The sequence below is a fragment of the Canis lupus genome, chromosome 16, assembly GCF_048164855.1.
Source record: "Canis lupus baileyi chromosome 16, mCanLup2.hap1, whole genome shotgun sequence".
In the NCBI taxonomy this organism is placed as follows: Eukaryota; Metazoa; Chordata; class Mammalia; order Carnivora; family Canidae; genus Canis; species Canis lupus.
Genome location: NC_132853.1, coordinates 42941430 through 42966368, shown reverse-complemented (window position 1 = coordinate 42966368; position 24939 = coordinate 42941430). Strand labels below are relative to the sequence as shown.

Here is a 24939-nt window from a genome sequence, read left to right as displayed (position 1 = left end):
CCAGGCAACTGTTGTGATTTTTTTGGTTCATGGTAACAGTTCATCCTGGCCAAGGTCTGGTGAGAGATCTGTAGAGATGGGAAAGGCAGAGCTTCATCCAGGCTTGTTTTCTTCACTGTTGGCACCCTCTTAAGAGCATTCTATCACTTTGGCTTGTGAAGTCATTTTTAATTTCCTATTTTTTTTCCTGTCTCAGTGGACAGCACAGGAGCTTTTCTGACAGGTCTGCCTTGCCTTGATGAAGAGGTGACAGATTCATAGTGGTTGGCCTGACAGATGCTCTTTCCGGGAGGATAGTTAAGAAGTATAGAACCCAACTCAGTCCTAAATTAAAAGTATAAGTCAGCTTGATACTCATATAGGCAGCATATTTGTACCAAAGGCTACCATCATCTCAAAGCTGGTTTTTTTTTTCCTGGCAAAAGGTTAAAATGCAACTAAAATTCTGCTTTCGTGATTAATAAGTCACTACCGCAGTTGTGTCTGATGCTTCCTGTTTGCCCCATTTTAGTATTTCAGTTAAACTGGAAACATCTGAGCATTATGGGCACTTTTGATGGCACCGGTGTGAAATTGGCGGGAAGGGAGACAATTCCATGTCCGTGGGTTTGGGAACCATAAGGATACAAAGGCCCTCTGGCCTCTGCGCTCCGTGGGAAGAAGGAAAAGGAGTAGGGGCTGAGCATCCTCAAGGGGTGGGGTGAGTGAAGTGATGCACGTGTGAAGGCTTTGCATTTACTTGGGTGATGCTGACTGAAATGTTGAAAGCAGTAGATTAGAAATAGAAGGCTAAACTTAGGACACATTGTGTAGTAGAACATTTCAGTTGAGCTGAGTGAAACATTGAAGTGTGTTGGGTCTGGAGCCTTCAGTTCTGGGTTTGTCTTATTTACCTGAGTGACACTACAGAGAAAAGTCATTTTTCCTGAGTGGCCTGTGGCCTGTGTGCCCTTCTTTGTATTCTAGTTTAAAAGATCCTCTTCCTGGCTTGCAATTTTACATCCTTTAACCCCTTATCCTCCTGCTATAAATCTCTTAAAATTATATGGCATCAAGAGTAATGGTACCTTGTAACCTTTTTTTTTTTTTTTTTGGTATTTTCTTATAACACTCATGTAAAGAAAGACAGAGCCAAAGATCAGGAAAGGCAAGCCTCATAAGAAGGAATAAAGTGGATGAGATTACTCAGGACATCATTGTCATGCCCAAAATCTAAACCCACATTTCTTGACCTCTAGTTCACTGCTTTCTCTACTAACTTACTCATGAAAGGATAAATGAGGGGTGGGGTCAGGGGTGGGGTATTGGTTTTTGTGTGTTTTTTTACTAAAGATTTTTTTTATTTATTTATTTATTTATTTATTTATTTATTTAACAGAGTGAGAGCACATGAGTATGCACAAGCAGAGTGAGGGGCGGGGGAGAGGAAGAAGCAGGTTCCCCATGAGCAGGGAGCCCCATTACGTGGGGCTGGGCTCAATTCCAGGACCCTGAAATCATGACCTGAGCCAAAGGCCTATATTCAACCAACTGAACCACCCAGGAACCCCTAAATTGGTTTTTTTCCCCAAACATGGCAATTTTGAATGTAAGTAAACCAGGATGGCTGCTTTATTTCTCTATTTAACCTAACAAGTATTAAGATTAATAAATATTGGGGCACCTGGGTGGCTTAGTGGTTGAGCATCTGCCTTCAGCTCAGATCATGATTCCGGGGTCTTGGCCTCAAGTCCCGCATCAGGCTTACCGGATGGAGCCTGCTTCTCCCTCTGCCTATGTCTCTGCCTTTCTCTCTGTGTCTCTCATGAATAAATAAATAAAATATTTTTTAAAAAGATTAATAAGTATTGCTAACAGTTGTTACCTGGTGTTGATTATTCATAATTACTTATCAATAAAGGGCTGAAAGATGAAGAGCACATCCTCTGGACGAGTCTGCTTATCTTCGTTTTATAGATGCAGACATTAAGGCAGAGTAGTCAAGTGATTTAGCCGGAGCAATAGAGCAAGTCTGCGGTATCTCCAATGTCAGATGTGGGGGTTTAGCCTGTCAAGTCAGACAGACCTGGGTCAGGTCCAGGTTTGCCACTGTCTGCCTGTGTGACTCAGGCAAATCACTTCACTTCCCTCGGCTCGGATGCCTCATCTATAAATGGGATCAGAAATACTTCATGGGGTTGTTTTGAGTAGAAAATGAGAGAATACATGTAAAGTGCTGATCTCAGTGCCTGGCACATAATAAGCCACAGAACATGACAGCTAGAAATGGTGGTAGTGGTGGTGGTAGTGGTAGTAGTAATAGCAATGGTCCTAGTTGCCTTTTTTCTGTAAGATGAGGTCAGGAAGGATCAGACTGCCTGACAGAGCAGAGTCATTTTCTCAGTAGGATCTTCGGGGGATGTTTCTTCTGCATAGAGGTTTCACTGTCACGCTGTCCCTGTCATATACTAAATACTGCCCTCACCACCCTCCAAGGGAGCCTACGGAGGCCCAGGCTGTGCCCCATCAGAGCTGGTGATCCTAAGCCCAGGACTTTCAGCCAGAAGCAGGGCTGGTCCTTCCTAGGATTCCCTTCTGCCCCCACCCCCATGTGGTAAAGTAGGTCCTAGCCTTAGCTCTAAAGATAAAAAATAGGAAAATACTATATAGAATATAAGTCAACAAGGACTTGTTCTTTGAAAGACTCAGAGGGAGATTTCGGTTCTGTGGGGTAAGGTTCTCACCACTGCATGGCACCCCCAGCTCACCACCCTTTCCCCTTATAAATACCTCTTTGTCAGCTTATTGCTAGTATCATATCTGGGGGTCCCTGTAGTCAGGGACTTGCAGATTTTCCTTTAAATCACCCAAGGAAAAAAGTTTCATACTACATTTTAAATTCCTTTTTCCTCTTCTTAATACGAAACAAAAATATAGGCTCCCATCAGGCTGACGTTCCCTTTAAATAACATTTTGTTTTCTCTTGGGGAAGCTGTATTCACGGCCAGAGAGTCATTTCTAAAGTGAACCTAGTTTTTAGAAAAAATAGATCACCGGATGTCAAGCCTCATGTGGAGCTCGGTTCAGATGAAAATGAAACCAGCAGGCCTGGAGTGGCAGCTCCACACTGACTTCAGACTGGAGGTGAGAGGCAAAATATCTGGACCCAGCTCACTAACTGGTCGGCCTCACAGAGTGCATTTGATAGGTGCCTTAGTCATTTTCCAGGCAGCTTTGCTTAGGTGAGCAGAGCACTTTCTCTAGAAGGTGAGTCACCCGTGCAGGGGTGTAGGTGACAGGAGACTTATTCCCCAGCAAAATTGCAGAGGAAGTTTTGAGCAGAGCTTGTCAAGAAGCCCTCTGCCTTGGGGCGCCTGGCTGGCTCAGTCTGAAGAACATGTGACTCTGGATCTGGGAGTTGTGAGTTCGAGCCTCATATTGGGGGTCGAGAGTACTAAAAAAATAATAATAAATAAACTTAAAAAAAAAAAAAAAAGAAGAAGAAGCCCTCTGCCAAAGATCACTTTCTCAGCTGAAGGGCTTTGGAGGCAGGAATAAGGAAACAAATGGGAGGCTCCCAAGGCTTGCCAACCAACAGAGAGATGGATCCCCTGGCTGGGGGGGTCATGTGAATGAGGCACAAAACTCAGATCAGCAGTATCACTGCACTCCTGAGTCCAGCTACCTTGAGGATGGAAAATGGCCCGCTTCCAGTGACAGTCAGCAAGGAAGCAGGAGGGGAGCTTTGGCTCCAGGATGCTGGGAAACCCCTTGGCAAGGAGCAGAGAAAGCAAACTGTGCTTTGGTGTAAAAGACCTTTTGGGGAACCCTTTTCCATCTGCCTTTCTTTTTACCACCTGAGTTGAAGGGCTCTGAAGAACTCCGATGATTGAAAAGGCTAGATTAAACCCTGGACTTGAGGGAACTGTCATTCCAAGCCTACCACCACTTCAGTTGTCCACATATCCAGGACCAGTGTTTGGACTCAGAAAGAAGTGGCAAAAGAAAGTCCTAAGCCATCCCTGCCCCCCAGTTTCTGATTGCTATGGCTTCTGCTCACCCTCTTCCCAATAAGGCCATGACCAGGCATCCACCAAGACAAAGAGTCTCTTCAGAACTCTTCTAGACCCGTATAGTTGGTGTTGAGCTCGACAGCTAATGGTCAGGGACATCTGTAGGCAATGTCCCACAAAGAGGGCTTGACATTATTGAAGCCTCAGGGAAAGAACTAGCATTGCCTTGCAGGTGGTCATAGACTTCTCTTCAGCCCATAGGCACACCCCATCAATCTGAACTAGCCAGCCATCATTTCAGGCAAGCATGGTTAAGTGACCTTTAGACCTTAACCAGTCTGTCAAGAAAGAGCTATTAGAATTACAGCCTGGAAATGATCTTTACTATTCACAACTCCCCTATTTTACAGAAGAGAAAATGAGGGCCCAAGGAAGCTAAGTGAGTTGCACAAAGCCGCATGGCTAGTTAATGGCAGAATCTGAACTAAAGTCTGGGCTCTTTCCACTGTGCTGTGCTGCCACTGAACAAAGGAGCTACTCCCGGAGTAGGAATTGGATTTTTAACTAGTTCCTCCTTTATTCCCCCACCTTGACCCCATCACTGTCAGCCTTTCTGCAAAGCTCTGCCAGACCTGGGAAGGGTGGAGCCAGAGCAGCTGGGTCTAAGAAAAAGTCAACAGAAAGCTATTCACTTGACACTCTTATAACATGAGTTTGTGTAACCAAAAGGAGGTCAAGGTTGATAAGAAAATACAATTCTGGGCAGGGTTACCCGGAAGTCTCAAAGGTTGCCCACACCTTTAGGGTACCCTCCTACCTCCCCAAGCAGTATCTTACCCAGAGTGGGCATTCAGTTACTATTAATGATTGATCGTGAGGGTACAAACCCACTGGGCCCCAAACACTTCTGCATCTTTCCACTTGAAGAAGAGATAGGTTGCCCATGGCATGCAGGTGATCAGAAAAGCCAGAGCAGTCAGATGTCATTCCAACTGGATTATCCAAGCAATTCTCAGTGAAGAAGCTCTTCCTTGTGGTCAAAGCATGATGTCCTATCTGGACGGTGGCCTCTGTAAGTATGAAGAGCTGTTGTAGGGGCAGCCGGGGTGGCTCAGCAGTTTAGTGCCGCCTTTAGTGGCCTGATCCTGGAGACCCAGATCGAGTCCCACGACGGGCTCCCTGCATGGAGCCTGCTTCTCCCTCTGCCTGTGTCTCTGCCTCTATTGCTCTCTCTGTGTCTCTCATGAATAAATAAATAAAATATTTTTTAAAATCCCCTTAAAAAAAAAAGAGCTGTTGTATCTGAGATTCACCACCCACCTTCTGCTCTCATTGACATTTCCTTTTACTGGGCTTAGAAGTAGTCAATACTCATCTACGGGCCAATACTAGGGATGAGTGGGAGGTTTAGAAAGAAAGAGAGTCTTAGCCAAGCTCATGAGGATGCTATTACCAATTAAGATTTGAAATAGACTCCTTTGGCCCAAGAAATAGTTGGATGAATCAGGATCCTTGAGCCCATGCTCAGTAGTCCCAACTTGGGACTGTACTATTGGCAGATGCTGTACTTTGAGAGGCAGGAATAGCTTTATAGAGATAATTGTAAAAGGCAGAGATTTGTGTACCACCTCTCATTGAGCATATATGTGCACATCAGAGCCCAGATGGATGTTGTCCATTGTAGAAGGGTCATCTTCTCAAAGAATTGGAAATAATTGGGTATCAAGGTCAGCATTTAGGAAAGGAGACAAGGGTGGCTCAGTACCCAGCTTGCATGACACTTTCTTGCTGGGGTGCAGTCAGAATACAGACCACCCTGATCACCAGGCTCTGCCTACTGCTCTGCTCACCAGGTGAATGGACAGTCGGGACACTCAGATGCCAGACCAGCCAGGCTCTTAGAGCCAGGATACTCATATATTCTTCAGGAGAGCATCAGTCATCCTTTCAGTGAGCCCTTGCCAAGAATGTCACATGTGGCAGTCTCTGGCAGTTGCTAGAATATGAAAACGAGGATAATGGAGTTGCTGCCCTTGAGGAGCTCATTGTGGCAGGGGGAAGACAGACATTGCAGGTGCTAAATCATGAACCACAACTGTGGGGGCTGGAGAGGAGCCAGGAAGGCATCGCAGCCCAGTGGTCCTTGTTCAGCTTGACCCAGCACTGTCACACACAGAGGAGCCCTGCCTCCCATTCTGCAGGTGTCTGGGTGGGATTCGTCAGCTTAGAAAAGGAGCTTGAGAACAATCTGGGAACTTCAGCAGTCTCGGAGGACAGAAAAGCATTTGCAGAGGTGAAGGCACAGTCAGGAGAAATGTGTGATTACACGTAGTTCAGAGCAGAAGCAAACGACAGGTAGCTAGCTATTAAAGAGATGGCTGACTTATCCTAGCCTTCCAGGCTGGAATAGAGAAGGCAGTGACACAGTGACAAATTCCATATTCTTGGTGCCACTCTGACACAGGTTCATAGGCAAATGATTCAAAGCCTGACCCATGATAGTGCTTCTTAGTAACCGAGTTCAGCATTCCAGAAAAGCCTTTCCAGGGTTACAATGGTGAAAGCCTCACAAGGGCAAGGAGCTTGTCTGTCTTGGTCACCATGGCATCTACTGGCCAGCGCAGCATGGGAGCATGGGAACCACTGGCTGGGTATCTGTGGTTGAGTAAAAGTACAAGACCAGCATCCACATTCATCCTTCTAGACTCAGCTGGCCCAAAAAAGACTGAAAGAGCCACAGGTTATTCCTGGTTTCCCCTCCTTTACCAAGTAATACTCTGAGATTCTCTGAATATTCCGTTACACCACAGGTCCCAGGCCTTTCTTCCCTTCCTGGAGGAGGGCAAGAATGTGACCCTGTATTATAAAGGGACACATCAAAGTCACCTCGGCCCCTCATGTCATCACTCAGACCAGTCTGTCAAACGGTGTGCAGGGCAGCATCTGAAATGAGGCTGTGATCAGGGCTCCACTGCCAGAAAAGCAGAGCTGGACTATGGGCTTCCTTCCATTTACCCCCATGCGTTGGAAGTCTTCTGTGGAAAGCCGAGTTGTTTGGGTTTCTTGTTTATTTTGAAGTTCCTCAAACTAGTTCCTCAATTTCAAAACCAGTCACCAGTGAGTACAATGAACTTGAAGCCTCCTCCCTCATGGGGAGGCTAAACCTGTCTTTCTCCATCTGCTCTGTGTACTGATAGACGCTGCTTGAAGCCGGTCCCACCTGGGGAAACAGTCACAAACTGAGAGAGGAGGGGAGTGGTTGTATTTCAGTGGGATTAACCACAGCCCAGGGAACTGCTCCGTGCTCAGAATCCAGTTCAAGAGGTTAAAGAAGGAGAACTGTTTTTTTATAACCCAGTGTTGCTTGTAGTGATGACCTCAAGGCCTGACAAGTTCCAGAAGTGCATTTTGACTCATCAAAAGAAAGCTGATTGTGTTTGGCATGATTTTAGTGTCAGGGGCAGTTTAGGGCACTGTAATCTTTGGAAATTAATCATTACCAAATAGTGTATACACTGCAGCCCCACTTAACCAAGATGTTCAATGACACAAAACACCCACAAAACACACTTGAAATTTTTTTTGACATAACATACATTAAAATTTCCTGCTGGTTATTATATAAAATAAGGCATGCAAATGGTTGGGAGTTTTTTTCCTCACTGCTACTCCCCCTACCCCAATTCTCTCATATACCATTTCCATAATTGTCTATGTGGATCAATGATGCTCCAGTGGCATCTTCTTTTTTTTTTTTTTTTACTACTTTTTATTTTTTTATTTTATTTTTTAAAGGTTTTATTTATTTATTCATGAGAGACACAGAGGGAGGCAGAGACAGGCAGAGCGAGAAGCTGACTGCATGCAGGGAGCCCAATGTGCGACTCAATCCTGGGATCCTAGGATTATGACCCCAGTAGAAGGCAGACGCTCAACCGCAAAGCCACCCAGGTGTCCCCCTTTTTTAAAAATTTTTTTAAAGACATTATTTATTTGACAGAGTATAAAGCAGGGGGAGTGGCAGGCAGGGGAAGAGAGAGAAGCAGGCTCCCCACTGAGCAGGGAGCCCGATGTGGGGGTCGATCCCAGGACCCCAGGATCATGACCTGAGCCGAAGGCAGTTGCTTAACCGCAGCCACCCGGGCACCCCTCCAGTGGCATCTTCTAGTGGTATGCTATTGGCTCTCCTCATGCAAGGACTCAAGTCAATGTAACGTTTTTCTTTTAAAGCTTATACAATGCCCTTTGTCAGGGGCCCAGAGATAAAGTACTGACCATATTTATGAAAATACTATCTGATGCTCAGGGCTTTGCTATTAAACAAACAACAACAACAAAAACCACAGTAAAATAGCCTGGAGCCAGGCCTTCTAAAATGCATGGTAAATTTGAACTTTGTCCTAGAATTGGTCCTTGCAGTGGGCCCAAGTGCATGACCTGATACCCAAGCTGAGCATGGGTAGGCTATGGAACTCTGGCCTACCATGTGTCCAGCCTGGAATCTTTCCTTCCCGTTGCCATTTTGAAGTTGCTTTTTTCCAGAACATAGGCTGGCTATATTTATGCCCCTAATTGAGGTGCTTCCTCCTGGGTCAGTCCCTGGGTTTCTCACTAACAAACCTTTGGCTTGTGGCAGCTTCTGCATTTGGGTCTCAATTTTTAAAGCTTAGATCACGTGAAAATAGAGTGTCATGGCTAAGAGTATGTACTTTGACATAAGAGCCCTTTGCACAAATCCAGCCTCTGCCGATTCCTTGTACAGTAGCCTCAGACTAACTACTTGAGCTCCGGAGCCTCAGTTTCTTTGTCCATATAAAGGGAATAATATTAGCGCCCTACTCACAGAGTTCCTGGGAGGGTCCAAGAAACAGTGCATGCATTACCTAATATGCAGCAAGCAATAATAGCTGCCATTATTTTTATTATTTTTGACAGCCAGCCTATGTGTAATTAATGTGTATACACGTAGCAGCAGATTATTGAAAATACCCAAAGAAGTCCACAGGACAGCTAATTTCAACTTGAGCTGTCAAGGAATTCTGGGTCCTGGTTCATCATGCCCCGGCAGCTCATTCCTCAGTCCATTTGGGACTGAGGCACTGCTAGCAGAGGGAGAGACTGGGCGGGTAGCAGGTGCAGAATGCGCTTCAGAGAACATCCCCCTCGTAGGCCGACCTTGTCTTGCTGACTACTTTTACCCTTCTGGTCTGGGGGTTCTCCCCTCTTCTTTGACAGTGTCCGTTCCAGACCTTCCTCCTGACACGAGGACTGCTAGCTAGAGGCTTTGCAAGGTGGATTTCAGCTCTGCAGAGGCAAGGCCTTTCAAGCAACTGGTTCTTCCAGTCCTGGAAAGGACCACTTTTCTTGTATCAGCTTTCTTTTTGTTGGAGGTTTTGCTAACATTTACAGAGCACCCACGGTGTTCTAGACACACTATTGGTCATTTAAAGATCGCTTCTTGCACTTAATTGTCCTGTAAAATCCTGATATTTCCGTTCAGACATCCCTGTTTTACAGACGAGACATCTGAGTCTCAGAGTAAGTGATCTGCACCTGGTCATCCAGGTGTAACTTGGGTAACACCGGAGTGTTAGAGACTACAGTTCAAACTCAGACCTTTGGACTCTATACATCCTGTTATGTAGCCAGGTGGCTATCCTCAGGGTTATTAGGTGATATGTTGGAATAAATGACCTCCAAGGGCCTTTCTGACCCCAAGATCATTTTGTGATTCCTTTATCATTTATCCAGCCGGCCATTCTCCCCAACTAGATTATAAGCACCTTAAAGGCAAGGATAGCATCTTTCTAGCAAATAATTAATATAATATTTGTGAACCACCTGTCCCAGACTGACCAATGCTGCCTACTTTCATAACACATAGAAACAAGTGACTGTGCAAAGGGTCCCCCAAAAATTCCGGTTCCAGGTATTTACCACCTAGAATTTTTTTTTTTTTTTTTTTTTTTTTACCACCTAGAATTTACCTGTACAAGTGCACAAAGAAGTAAATAAAGGATTTGGGGATTTGGTTTTATTTTGTTTTTGCAGTAGTACTTATATGAATGAAAAATTGGGACCAATTTGCAAGAACATCATAGAAGGATAGGTGAAGAAATGATAGTGTATTTATACCCTGGAATCTTATGGAGCCATTAAGAAAAATGAGAGAGATCTACATACATTGAAGGGGGACAGTGTCCATAATCTCTTGTGGGGTTTTTTTGTTATTTTTTAGGGGCTTTTTAATTTTGTTTTTAGGGAGTAAGGGGATGGAGCAGAAGGAGAGGGAAAGAGAATCTTAAGCAGGCTCCATGCTGGGCATGGAGCCCAGCTGGCGGCTTGATCTCACAACCATGAGACCATCACCTGAACTGAAATCAACAGTCGGACACTTAACCAACTGAGCCACCCCAGGCGCTCTCCATGATCTATTGTTAAGTGAAAGCTATACCTTGTAGAATATTAGATATGTATAAGCCCATGTTCCTTTTAAAAATAACCCCAAACAATATATATATATATATATATATATATATTGCTAATGGTACTAGAAGGATTTACATCAAAATTAAGGGTTTCTTGTAGGGAGGAAGGAATGGGGTAAAGTTCTCTTTTTTTTTCTCTAAGCACCTTGTATGGTTGAAATTTTTACAGTGAACAAGTATTACTTTTGTATTTGAAAACAAAATACAGATTGAAAAAACATACAACATACAGGAGGGTCAGATATTAAATAAGGAAGGGAGGAGAGATTTGTCAGAACAGCTCCTTTTTCAGGTTCCCAGATTCAGACTGACTCTCAAGTCCCACCTGCGACATGATCAGGGGAAGTGGGGGCTGGTGGCTTCGTCTCAGGTCCAGTTCTGCTGTGTGTCCTGCTCTCTGTGGAGCCACTTGTCCACACAAGCATTTCTTAACATCCTGCACAGGGCTTAACTACTGCACGCACTTGGCCTCAATGACTAGAAATAAAAGCAAGGAAGCCGTGGCCATCAGAGTTAAAGGCTGATCTTTGAGCACCTTCCTACTTCTTGAGTCATAACTGATAAAACCCACAGCCCTCAGTGGGAAACAAGAAAGAGACAGAAATGAAAACCAAAACCAGGAGGGACGGACTTGCCCATCTCCAGCCCTCCGTCTTGGTAGCCCTGCTGCTAGAACTCACAGACCAGCCATGGACATTCTGGCCAGGCTTCCAGTGTGGATGGTGTGGGCTGGTGGCGTTTATTATCACGAATTTATTAAGCCCCACTCACAACTGTGAACCAGATGCCCCCTCAGTTCTTATCCCAGGCCACAAGACCCTTTTCTCATGGTAGCTTGTTTTCATGATAAAAGTAATACCCCCCAGAGGACATCTCTGGGGGATATACAAGAAACCAGTCACTGGGATCCCCTCAGAGGGATGGGAGAAGGGTGAGAAGGACTTAGATTTTTTACTGTATCTCCTTTCTGTATTGTTTTTTAAACACTTGGAAACATTGTGAAAAAAATGAAAATGAAGAAAAGTAATACATGGTTGCTGAAAAACATGTGGACAAATTAGAAAACTGTAAAATTATATATGTGTGTGTGTGTATGTGTGTGTGTGTAAATATATTAAAACACCAAAATTGAGCCATGGCTGCATGTCTGTGCTAGATGTCTGCTTTTATATTTATCTTAATCCTTTAAATACTTTATTGATTGATTGATTGATGATAGCATGCACACAGGGTGGGGAGGAGCAGAAAGGGAGGGAGAGGGATAAGCAGACTCATGCCAAACATGAGATGGGGTCAATCCTACAACCAACCCTGAGATCATGATCCCAGCCAAAACCAAGAGTCAGGAGCTCAACCAACTGAGCCATCCAGGCACCCAGTCTGCATTTTTATAAAGGTTGATGGAGTCTACAGACAGGCTAGGTGGGGTCATACTCTAGATATAACTCTGAATCCTTTCTCTGTTAATATTGTGTCCCATTTGCATTTTTCCATACAGTTAAAACTTATTTGTAAACATTATTTTTTTATTTGTAAACATTATTAATGGATATACCATGGTTTATGTAATACTTATCCTACTCACCCCCGTCATTAGATATTTTGTTCCAGTTTTTACTATTAGACAGTGAGCATCACTGATGATGCATCTTTTTCCACAATTCTGTTTGCTCCATTACCTAGACACCATTCTCTGAGTTTTGCACACCAGAAATGGCTCTCTTCTCTTGGTATAATATGCTTTCTTGTTTCCAGAGTTCTTTCATCTGCAGTACTTCATTTGATGAGTTAGGGGGTGGTGAGGGTGTGGTTAAGGGCCTGGGTGAGAGTGAGGGGAGTGAGGAGAGCCCGTGAGGTAGGCAGTCAGAAAAGGAGGCGTCAGTGCGGTGAAGCGGTGAAGCCATTGGGAGGGACTTCCTGGAGGCCTAAGTCCAAGCTCAGCCAGTGAAGGACAAGCAGGATGTGCAGGGTGGCCCACACAAGGACATGGCACACCCAGAGACCTGTAGATTTGAGCAGTGAGCAAGTCACGTGGAGAGATCATACTGGCCGGAACCAAACCCTGTGCATTTGGGGAAACAGTGGTCAGACAGATTATGGACCACAGAGTTGATACTGGGCCCACAAGCAGTGCAGAACCAGCAGATGTCTTTGAACTTGAGGTTATCTTAAGGATGAGATGTTTTAAGATTAGCTGGGGCTGGGAGGAGGTCAGGGAAGAGCTGGAAGTAGGTAAGACCTATGCTAATAAAGTAGACATGAGGTGATTGCCTTGACCATTTGGGTTTGTTTGTTTCTTTTAGATTTTTAAAATTTTTCATATGAAAGAGAGAGAAAGAGAGCACGAGCAGGGGGAGAGGGAGAAGCAGACTCTCCACTGAGCAGGAAGCCCGATGTGGGGCTCCATCCCAGAACCCTGGGGTCGTGACTGGAGCCAAAGGCAGATGCTTAACCAACTGAGCCACGCAGGCACCCCATGCCTTGACCATCTGAAGGGGCCTGTAGACAGCAGTGTTTCTGTGCTGTTTTTGCTAGCCAACTTGGACAGGCGTGCAGTGGCATCTGGAGGACGGTCAGAAATTTCATTCCGTCTGTTTCATTTATCTAGCAGTTTGACCTGTGGAGTTGGCAAGATTGAGTTCTTGTGGGCATGTCGGGTTTTTATCTCAAAATTGATCCGGAAGATTTTAATGATTGATGTGCATTCACATTTCCTATCCTCCTTAATGCGAAATGCTGAGGCAGAAATTGCTCTCCTGGGAAGCAGGTCTCAAGCTGGCCTGCCAGGCAGGTTTGGAAATTCTTCCAGCCTCCACTCAGAGTGCTCCTTCCTCCTTCCTCAGATATATCTCTAGGTCCGGTGCCGGCTCAGCCTCTCTGCCTGGGGGAAGAAATTCAGCAAGGCTCCCAGAGGCCTGTAGCTTGGGATATTGTCAGCCCTGGTGGGGAGATAGGGTGGGAGTTCTGTCCCCAGGGCACAGTTTACATTTAAGAACCCACATCCACCATCTGCCCCTACCCTGTAGGTTCTTCCTTCTGGAACTCTGCCTCTGAATTCTACCCCTCTCGTTAAGAATTTAACGCCTGTGTGACCTAGGCTTTGCCTGCCAGCAACTTCGCGCTGTTTGTGACTCTTCCTGGACTCACCTCTGTGCCTTAACTTTTGCTATTCCCTCCACCTGGAATACCTTCTTCCTTATTCTTGGGCAGTTTTTGCTTACCCCTTGAGACTTAGCTTGAGGACTTGAGGAAGCCTTTCCTGACACCCACCAGGTTGAGCGAGGCATCCCAAGAAGTGTTCCCATTGTGTCTGCTGTGTGACCATACTGTATTGTAATTTTCTGACTACTTGTCTCTTTCCCTTAGTAGACTATAAACTCCTCAGGGGACTGGGTCGTCTTCTCCAGTGTATACCCAGCACTCAGCACAGAGCCCAACCCCCAGCAGACCCAACCTATGCTCAAAGAATGCTTTGTTATAAGACCCTGCAGTTCTATTTGACAGGACACTCCAAAGCAGAGACCTCACTCATCCATAAAGCCTCAACTTGCCACCAGCCTTTGGATTTTAAGGCTCTTTATTAGGTGCATAGAAGTTATATACTTTCATCTTAAAAATTTTGTCTGATATGAATATTACATATCTTAGGTTAGTAGTAGCTGTCATATCTCTTGTCATCCTTTTTCAGTCTTTCTATGTAATTTTATTTTGTCTCTTTTAGTAAGCATCTAGCTAGACCTTTTTTCTTTTTTTTTTTTTTTTTTAACTCATGAGAGACACAGAGACATAAGCAGGCTCCCTGTGATGTGTGTCTCGCTCCCAGGACCCTGGGATTATGCCCTGAGCCGAAGGCAGATGCTATTGAACAGTGTATGCACTGTATGCACTGAGCCACCCAGGTGCCCCTAGCTGGACCTTTTAAAATCCTGATTGTTTTTTAATAGGTGGGTGGGCTTAATCTGTTCATAGTTAATGCTGCATTAATATTTCAACTTCTGCCACCTTCATTTCTGTTTGCATTTTACACTTAGTGTCCTTTTTCTTTTTTTTTTTTTTTTAAAGATTTTATTTATTTATTCATGATAGACATAGAGAGACAGAGAGACAGAGACACAGACAGAGGGAGAAGCAGGCTCCGTGCCGGGAGCCCAATGCGGGACTCAATCCCGAGACTCCAGGATCAATGCGGGACTCGATCCCGAGACTCCAGGATCACGCCCCGGGCCAAAGGCAGGCGCTAAACCGCTGAGCCACCCAGGGATCCCTAGTGTCCTTTTTCTTTGCTACTTTTTTCCTTCTTTCCTTGCCTTTTTTTTTTTTTTTTTTTTTTTATTTTTTTTTTTTTATTCATGAGAGACACAGAGAGAGAGAGGCAGAGACACAGGCAGAGGAAGAAGCAGGCTCCATGTAGGGAGCCCGATATGGGACTTGATCCCGGGTCTCCAGGATCACACCTTGAGCTGAAGGCAATGCTAAACCACTTAGCCACCCGGGCTGCCCTTTCCTTGCCTTTTGTTAGAGTGATCAAGTTTTCTGTTTTTCTTTTTTTGACTTTCTGGTTTAGAAACTCTGAGTTGTAAATCTATTCTTTTTTTTTTTAACATTTTATTTATTTATTTTGAGAAAGAGAAAGCAAGTATACAAACAAGCAGAGAGAGGGGCAAGGGTAGGGGGGAGAACCTCAAGCAGACTGCATGCCAGGTGCAGAGCCCCCAACACGGGGCTTGATCCCAAGACCCCGAGATCATGACCTGAGCCAAAACCAAGAGTCAGACACTCAAGTGACTGAGTCACCCGGGCAATCCTGTATTCTATTCTTACAGTTAGTTACTCTTTTTTTTTTTTTTTTTAAGATTTTATTTATTTATGAGAGACATAGAGAGAGAGAGGCAGGGACACAGGCAGAGGGAGAAGCAGGCTCCATGCAGGGAGCCTGATGTGGGACTTGATCTCTAGTCCCCAGGATCCCACCCTGGGCTGAAGGCAGCGCTAAACTGCTGAGCCACCGGGGCTACCCATAGTTAGTTACTCTTAAATTTTAACCTACATACTTAACTATAGCTTTTTAATAATATAGTGTAAGCATTTTTATATGTAAATTTCACAAAACTACAAGGCTCATCACTCTTTACCCATTCATTGAACAATCCCCCCCACCTTTCTTCCTTGCTTATTTTTCTAGAACTTAATGTTTAAAGGTGGCTTAAACTATTTTTTTTACATTCCACTGTTAATTAAATTGACCCCACGTATCGTATAGATTCCTGTGCCATCCATGGTTTCTTGCATCCTGCTTCTCTACTTTCCAAAGCACATCATCCTTCAGTGAATCTTTCAGTGAAAGTAATCTTTCCTGGAATTCTCATTTCTGTGTGTGTGCCTTATATGTAGTCTTGTCGTTTTTGAAGATAGTGGAGTGACCTGTTAAAACTAATCAAGTTAAAAATCCTAACATCCCAGGTACACGTGGTGGTGTAACCGAACTAGAAGTTGGACCAGTTTATTGCTGATTCAGCTTTTACTAGAGACCCCTCATTTTTAGTTCTTGTGCTTCCTGCCTACACAGGATAAGCAATTAATATGAACAGTGGGCCAATCCCATGGGTAAAATAGGAACAGTGATAGCAACATGGGTAGTAATACTGCTTGAAGTGCCCAGTACCTCTGCCAATAAGCTTTTATTCTAGAATGGAGCTGGGAATCCCTTGGTCCCAGGGGAAAGGGCCAGGAAGCATTAGCAGTAACCCCATGGCAGATGATCTCATTGTATAAATTAGGCCTCATTTGTTTCTCCGGGCAGCTTATCTCATAGAGCCTTAATTTCTTCATCTATAAAATGGGAATAATAGGGGCAAACGGGTGTCTCAGTCAGTTAAGCATCTGCCTTTGTTTGGCTCAGGTCATGATCCTAGGGTCCTGGGATCGAGCACCACATCAGGCTCTGCTCAGTGGAGGGCCTGCTTCTACCTCTTCCTCTGCCTGCCCCTCTGCCTACTTGTGCTCTCTCTGTCAAGTAAATAAATAAAATATTTTCTAAAAATGGAAATACTATCCCCCACCTTGCAAGGTTTCCGGGAGGTTCAGCAATAAAGTGGATAAAGCACCTAATGCATGCCGAACGCACAGAAGACATTGAATGATTGATCCTGGTTAGTAGAGGCCCTGGCACTTAGGGGGCACTCTCTGAACACTTGTGGGACAAATGCAGGGGCTTCACTGAGGGCAGAGTAGTTATAAAGGATAGATGTTAATAAAGGAAGAAGGCATTCTCTACCAGACCAACAGGCTGAGCAAAGGAAAAGAATCTGAGGCTTACCCATTGCTGCTGTGCTCAGGCAAGTGAGAGGAGCAGACTGGCCAGGACAGAGGCTGGGGGTGGGGGAAGTCTGGGGAGAGCAGGCAGGGCAGAAAGGGGAGCCAGGGTCTGAGCGTGTTTGAGGATCTCTGGATCTGCTGGGCCAGATGGCTGTTTTTGCCAGGCCAGCTCACTCTGCCTGGCACTTGACCTTGGTTCCCCTTCCTGCACAGCCCCTCATTCTTGATAGGCAGAAGCCAACCCAGTGTGGCCCTAGTGGCCAGGCAAGCTAAAGGCTTAAAAGAGGAAGCATCAGAATAAGATTGGTTTTCAACTAATATCTTATTAAGGAAGTTGAGTCATTCCACTTCTGCTATCTGTCCCCTCTGGGCATTCAGAGGAGACAAGTTTTTACTTCCAGTTGAAATAGTCATGAGAGGGATTTGCCCTGGTCTGCCCTGGTCCCTCAGTGGACATTTCTAAGATGACACTATAAAACGGAGATTTTTTTTTTTAAGATTTATGTACGTATGTATGTGTTATGTGTATGTATGTATGTATTTGGCAGAGAGAGAGCACATGCAGGAGGAGCAACAGGCCGAGGGAGAGGGAGAAACAGGCTCCTGGCAGAGCAGGGAGCCCAATATGGGGCTTGATCCCAGCAACCCCCAGGATCATGACCCAAGCTGAAGGCAGATGCCTAACAGACTGAGCCACCCAGGCGCCCCATAAAATGGAGATTTTTATTTCCCTTTTATATACAGAGACTCGAGATTCAGTGTGTTGAATGCCTTAGCGACAGCTGAATACCTTGACTATGTGGTACCAACATGGAGGAGTTCCATTGTCTCAGTGATGGCATATATGAGGCAGGTGAGGGGCAAGAGAATGAACTTTCATTCGACATCTTCTGTGGGCCAGGCAGGCCAACTGGCATTTCATGTCCTCTACCTCATCCAGTCCTCAAAACGAGTCAGAAGCAGCTGAGAGAAGAATCTCAGTGTCCTGCTCAAGGTTGAGCGTGCAGGCTTGGGACAGCCACGTGGGTCCAGCCCCACCTCTGCAGCTTGTAACTGTGTGGCTATTCTGGCAGGCCACTGCCTTCTCCAGGCCTTAGTCTTCACATCTGAAAATGAGATTAATAATGGTGGGTGCTTAGTGAGTATCGACAGTGATCATTCTGAATTAGTCATCTTGCCCTCAAATGATCCTGACAAATCAGTTACATTTGGAGAACTAAAAGGAACCTCAGAATATTTCCTAGGCCACTAGGTTTTCAAGCTCTCTTCCTCAGAAGAGAGGACCTAGGATTCCACAGAAATCCTTGGTAGATGAAGGGAAGCTGAGCATGTGGGGCTCCTGCCCACCTTCTTTAGCAGAGCAGCTGTTTCTCATGTGAGTTACATGTCATTCGCATGCTTCTAGCCCTTTTATATATTGGGCTTTGAGCTATGATTTCATTTGACAAAAATGATCCCATTGCTTTTTTTAAAAAAGTTGCCAAGGCTAGAACCCATATCTTCTGGTTCCTAGTCTGGTGTTTTTATTGCACTTACTAAAAAAGGGAACTGAAATATGAAGGTTATCACTGAAGATCAAAATAAAACGTATTTTTGTACCTTCCAGTTAATCAGTAATTCATTTAGCCTAAATTCCAGTCCTCTCCCAGAATCCTAGGAACAGAAATTCTGCTCTTAGAGATAACATTGCTTTCATAGCCTTAAACAAGAACTGTCTGATTTCCTATAGTGATGGAAATATTCTCTATATGCACTGTCCAATATGGTAACTAGTGTAACTGAAGAATTTATTTTTAAATCGTATTTAATTTTATTTGCTTTAAATGTAAATAGCCACAATGTGGCTAGTAGCTGCCATATTGGACAACACAGCCTTACCTTACAGACCAGGGGTCAAATGGTAGTCTCTTGCCCCTTAGAATCAGAATCACCCAGAGAATTTGTCAAAAGTACAGATTCTGGGCCAATTCCCACCAACTAATTCAGTAGGCCTAGGGCAAGTGCATTTTAGAACTTATCTGGTTATTCTAACTTGCAATTAGGTAGGAAACTGCTAAATTATTGAGCTCTTCTTCTTCTTCTTCTTCTTCTTCTTCTTCTTCTTCTTCTTCGAGTTATTTATTCATGAGAGACACAGAGATAGAGAGACAGAGGCAGAGGCAGTAAAAGAAGCAGGCTCCTCACAGGAAGCCTGATGTGGCCCTTGATCTGGGATCCCAGAATCATACCCTGAGCCAAAAGCAGACACTCAACCACTGAGCCACCCAGGCGTCCCTTATTGAGCTCTTCTTTGGCATGGAAGAATGGTGCAAGAATCGGGCATTTAACCCTGGCCTTGATCTTCTAAAGAGACAACAGCAACCTTCTGGGGAACATCAGACCCTTGGAAAATATTATGGATGCTGTGGACCTCTTCCCTGTAAAAATACAAATTGTATATAGTTTCTGTGGCTCACAGACCATCCTGAAACTGTCCTTGAACCCACATTAAGAATTCCCCAACTTGGGGGCACCTGGGTGGCCCAGTTGGTCTGAGTCTTGATCTTTGCTCAGGGCTTGATCTCAAGGTTATGAATTCAAGCCCCACATTGGGCTCCATGCTGGGCATGGAGCCTACTTAAAAAAAAAAAAAATTCCCCAACTTGGACAGAAGAGTTTTACTAGCTGGTGAGGGAGCCAAATTTGTCTCAGGGCCTAGAAACCTTTCCTACAACAGGCATATTATACAGATATGCCCAAGGGTTGCTCTGTCACTTCAGTCACTCCTACCCCCAGACTTCTCCAAGGGGTCATCGAGGCACCATAGCAGACAGACAAGCAGTGTATATGCACCAGGCCCTAAAAGAATAAATTACGTTTAAATAACACACCTTTCCTTTTCCCTTTGATTTCTGTAGCCTTGTAGGTGAGCTAAGTGGGTTTGGTTATTGCCAATGCACATCTTCATCTCTGACAGAGCAGAGGAGCAGGATGCATTTGACGCCTAAGTGGAACTGGGGAGAGCATCCCAACTGAATAATGGATCAGGATTTTGACTTGTCTTCAAAGGCAGAGACACAACTGTCTGTCTTCACTCCCCGCAAGCTACAAGAGAAAGAAGGGGCAACGCTGCAAAGCAGTGGTCTGGACAACAAGCCAGGGGCAAAGCCCAGGGTTAGGATAGCTGCCTGGCCAGCAGCCCCAGGCTTAATACAGAATCCTATTTTTTATAGGCCAGAACCTTTATAGAAATGGGGAAGGAGGGAGGGAGCAAACATGTGTGAATGTGTAGGAGAGCTGTTGTCAGGCCAGAGTATCCTGAGAATAGCTTCTTGAACTTAGAGACTATCAGTGAGGGTCTGAGTCATGGTCATATGGCACAGGAGAAGCTGTACAGCTCCCAGGCTGTGATTTTGTGCCCCTGGGAGGTGAGGGTCAGCCTGTTTTCCCGTGCCCTTCACAGGTTCAGCTGCCAGCTGCTGGGTTAGCTTCTCAACAGCCTGCTTGTTCCTCTCTCTGCCTGCCAGGCTGTTGGATGAGTCATCAGGGAACTGCAGAGGGGGACCCTTGGCCCAGCTGCCTCGAACTCAGCTTCTCTGGGACTGGGGAGCCCAGCATGCTTGTGGAGGGGGGGACCAGGGCCCCTGGCCAGTGGCCTGGCTAACTGCCAAAGCAACAGGACAGCTCCTGGGGGTGAGGGGCAGCCCCCCAGCCTCTCTGGAGGACTGGAGCTGAGGATGAGCCACGTCCCACTGACACAGGCCGTGAGAACGCAAGCGCAGCTAGATCTCAAACAGCTGAGTGCCTTTGCAACAACCACTGACAGCTTGGCCTCATTTCTCTCACTCCTCAGATGGGACTTTGTCTTCATCCCCCGTGCTCAGGATCATCCTGTCTCTGAAGGTCATCCTCTGATGCCCCCATTCAGCCAACATCAATCACCTCATCTGTGCCCCACTGTGCTATACACCGAGGGCACCACCCCTGCCCTTCTGACCAGGCAGGGCCATGAGTTTCCCCTTTGTGTTTGCCTGGAGCCCAGGAGATCTGGGGAGGGGGTGGCACAGCCTGGAGCTATGGGCTCTAGGGCCTGGGCCTGCAGTGCCACACAAGGCGAGGTGACCTTCAGCAAGTCTCCGCCTAATTAGCATCAGTTTCTTCAAGTGAAAATGAGATTAAAGTGCTACTGTTCTGAGTTCAAAGCCATCAAGCAAACCCTTGAAGGCAGAGATGGAAGGATCAAGTTAGTAGTGACCAACAAGGCCATCCCACCTTCATCTGCACACACATGCGCACACACACACCAGCTGAGCTTGTTCAGTGCTTCCTGGCTCTTGAAGAGACACAGACTCAGTAGGAAGAGGCTTCAGGGCAGCCCCGGTGACTCCGAGGTTTAGCGCTGCCTTCAGCCCAGGGCGCAATCCTGGAATCCCGGGATCGAGTCCCACGTCAGGCTCCCTGCATGGGGCCTGCTTCTCCCTCTGCCTCTCTCTCTCTGTGTCTCTCATGAATAAATAAATAAAATCTTAAAAAAAAAAAAAAAAAAAAGAAGAGGCTTCAGCCTGGAGATGGCCAGCTCCTCACCGTCCCATATCGGCTTCTGGCCTCACAGGGCAAAGGGCCAGCAGTGTAAAGGTTTGCCTTCACACGGCCTACCTTCCTGGCTCAAGAGCAAATGGAGGTGTGTTCCAGGATGAGTGCATTTACAGCAGGGAAGACTCCATCTGCTAGCAACAGCTTGAGACCAGCCTGCCAACAGAGAGCACCTATTAAAAACCTGTCTGAAACCTGTCTGAATGCCTTCTCAGGCTTGTTCTAAAGCAAGTCCCAACCCAGGAGGGACCTGCACTTTGGGAGCTCACAAGCCTGGTCTTTAAAAAGGTTCCCACATGGTAGCAATCCCAGAAGGGCGCAAATCTCTTTCATGACAGTCCTGGTCTATGTGCTGTTTGCACAGGCTGGTCTCAGCACTGGGTTCTCTCCCTTGGGGCTTCCAGGGAATACACGGGGCTGCTGGAGATAGAAGCCAGAAAGAGGTGAAGCCCTGTGCTTTGTCTTCAGATTTCTAGAGGTATAGGTTGGCACTGGGAGCTCTAATATAAATTCCACTACTAAGGTTGCCTGAAAGGAAAATGATACCTAGGAGAGGTTTCCAGCAAATGAGTATGGACCTTACAGAAGGAAGCATGTCAGCTCCTTCTGGAAGGCCACAGACAGATGCGTCCTGGGAAGGAAGCCAAGTGCTGGCTCTGCCATTTGCATGCTAATTTTTAGACTTTGTAAAATCTTACATATATATGTGTATAATGTATATATCCACACATAAATCTATATTCACACACGCATACATGTACATACATCTAACTTCTGCTAGGGAACAAGAACTTGATTCTCCCCATTTGGAAAAGCCATTGTGGCCAGTGTAGACATGTCCTGTAAGAAGGCAAGGTTTGTGCAGAATCAGTGAGGTGACTGGCAGTTTTGAAGTTATGGAATCCACCACCATGTTCTGGGGGAGCAAAAATCCACCATAAAAAAACAGCAGAAAAGGTTTTAGCCATTATTTATAAAAGCAAGACAGAACAAACCCAGATGTTTATGCTGTGGCTATCCTGGAGGAAGTGGGCTAGAATCCTCCTCGCTGGGCAGAGCAGAGGAGTCTGTTTATGGTCATGTGCTAGTAGGACCAAGGGTCGGGGCACATGCCACATGGAACAAGAAAGATCAAATCCTTTGCCACTTGGGGTGTTTGGAAGATAAATATCAGGCATAAAGAGGCAGAGAGCTTCTCCCCTGCTTTTCTCCTCCAACCCAGCCTGTTCTGCATCTGGTCCCTCAGGGTGAGCGTGAGCCTGGGAGATGGCAGTGATGGAAATGGCCTGCCCGGGTGCCCCTGGTTCGGCAGCCGGGCAGCAGAAAGAGCTCGCCAAAGCCAAGGAGAAGACACAGGCAATGGGGAAGAAGCCAAGCCCCGTCAACAAGCTCGAGGCTGTGGAGAAGAGCCCTGTGTTCTGCGGGAAGTGGGACATCCTGAACGACGTGATCACCAAAGGCACAGCCAAGGAAGGCTCCGAGGGAGGACTGGCCGCCATCTCCATCATCGCCCAGGCGGAATGTAAGGGCCCTGGGCTGGGGCCGGTGACAGAGGGCAGGTGGGCGGGCCTGCAGGTGGGTGCAGTCCTTGTGCAAGGGTGGCAGGGCACAGGGAAGGGAGGTCAGGGTGACCACTATCTGAGATTTTCACAAGATACAACTGGGTAGGGGGGGCGGCAAGCCAAGAAGTCGAAGTGAGCTGTAATGGTCCCGGGGACCAGAATACAGAAGGGAGGAGTGGTGCATGGAGGCTTCTGTCCATCTTGACCAGAGTAGGGGAAGAGAGCTGGGAGGCTTCACAGGTCTTGGGGCTCTTGGCAGGATCATGGAGCAGGCCATTAGCCTTATGCTATGACCTTGGACAGCCTGAGCATCTCTGGAGAGGCCCCAGACAGGAAAGGCCAGGGCTCCTGGAAAGCCCCTCTGGGGCCTCTCGGCCCTTCACTACCTTCCATGGTTAGGTGGCCCCACCCCAGAGAATGAACACCTGCTTTTCGGCCTGCCAGGACAGTCAAGGGGACATAGGCCGATGTGAGGTGGGGCCTGTCCGGTCCTCTCTGCTTCCACTCATGGTACTTCTAAATGACTTGGCATGGTGGCTGCCACCAGAGCCTGAGAAACTCCAAGTGCACTCCTTGGGTAAGGCCAGAAGTCTTCCTTTCTCCACACTACCCTCTCAACGAGGTTTCTTGGGGTCCAGCCTGGGGAGACTGACGGCTCATTTTCCCACATACACACAGCCTTCCTCGGCCTTCCACTCCCTTCTGGCTGTTTTTGTTTGTTTGTTTGTTTGTTTGTTTGTTTGTTTTTAATTTATGATAGTCACACAGAGAGAGAGAGAGAGAGAGAGGCAGAGACACAGGCAGAGGGAGAAGCAGGCTCCATGCACCGGGAGCCCGACGTGGGATTCGATCCTGGGTCTCCAGGATCACGCCCTGGGCCAAAGGCAGGCGCTAAACTGCTGCGCCACCCAGGGATCCCCCGCCTTCTGGCTGGTTTTAAGGAGAGATGAGCGAATACAAATTAAAACAAGAGTGGGTGACGTAATGGTCCCAATACACACATACACACATGTATGTACAGGTATATATACTTGTACATATACAAGTACATGTATACTTGTACATATACGTACAAATATAGCTGCTATTTATTGAGCCCTTACCGTGTGCCACCCCTGTGTTGGGTGTGTTGTATAGAGCTCCCTCAAGCACCATGGTTAGTGAAGTGAGGTGGGCACCCCTCAGACCCCTGTTATCGGTATGCCCTCTGCTCTTGGTCAGTGGGAGGCTGGGGTGAGGGTAAATGAGAGGAGCCCCCGGTGGCAGGAGGAGCAGCAGCCCCAAGAGGGGCATCTGGAAGATGCTCCTGTTCTTTCTCTCCTTCTTTCCGTTCCGCCAACCTCTTTTTCTTTACTCACAAGGTGAGAACAGCCAAGAGTTCAGCCCCACCTTTTCAGAACGGATCTTCATCGCAGGGTCCAAGCAGTACAGGTAAGGAGGCCAGGGGTATGGGAGCCAGGGAACCAACAGGGCGTCCTCCCTCCCCCACTGCTCTGCTCCTGGGCTGCTCCCGCTCCCGCTCCCAAGTGACCCCTGGCTCCCTCCTCCAGCACCTGCCTTCCGCGCCTGGAACCCATCCAGGTTTTCCTGGCTGAACTGCTCTGTCAGCCAAAGAAGCTTTTCAAAAGCTTTTCACGGGCATGCGGATGACTGCCTCTGGTCCCCTCAGCTTGACATTTGATGTTTATTCTCCTCAGAGTCCTTGCTGCTCCCTCGTTTCCCATCAGTAGGGAGGGTGCTGGGAACAGGAGTCACTCTCACACTGATGCGTGACCATGACTGCGGTTGCAGGCAGTTGCAGGCGGTTGCAGGCTCCACTGCCTCTGAGGGGCCCCTCTAACAGTGGGAGAAACCTGCTGCTGTCTTTTCTCCTGCGAGACACACAAGGAGGGATGAGGGTTTGGAGAGGAGGGGACCAACATACAGATTGGCAGCTAGGTGGCCCCAAAGAAAGGAAGCCCAGAGTGAGGCTCAGTGTGTTCCCCGGCTCTCCATCCCCAAAGAAAATTT

General features: G+C 46.6%; 1 protein-coding gene across 2 annotated transcripts in view; it reads left to right on the top strand.

The window, feature by feature from the left end:
• The window catches only part of MAP3K14 (mitogen-activated protein kinase kinase kinase 14), a 46736-nt gene that overhangs the window by 2120 nt on the left and 19677 nt on the right, over nt 1–24939 (top strand). The window contains exons 1-3 of one of the 2 annotated variants that reach the window (XM_072780926.1): nt 17540–17648; nt 22614–22889; nt 24291–24360. In XM_072780926.1, the coding sequence (XP_072637027.1) occupies nt 22634–22889; nt 24291–24360 (326 nt within the window). In that variant the 5' untranslated portion in view covers nt 17540–17648; nt 22614–22633. Of the gene's footprint in view, nt 1–17539; nt 17649–22613; nt 22890–24290; nt 24361–24939 lie in introns of those variants that run through there. The other variant, XM_072780925.1, reaches the window with a different exon arrangement.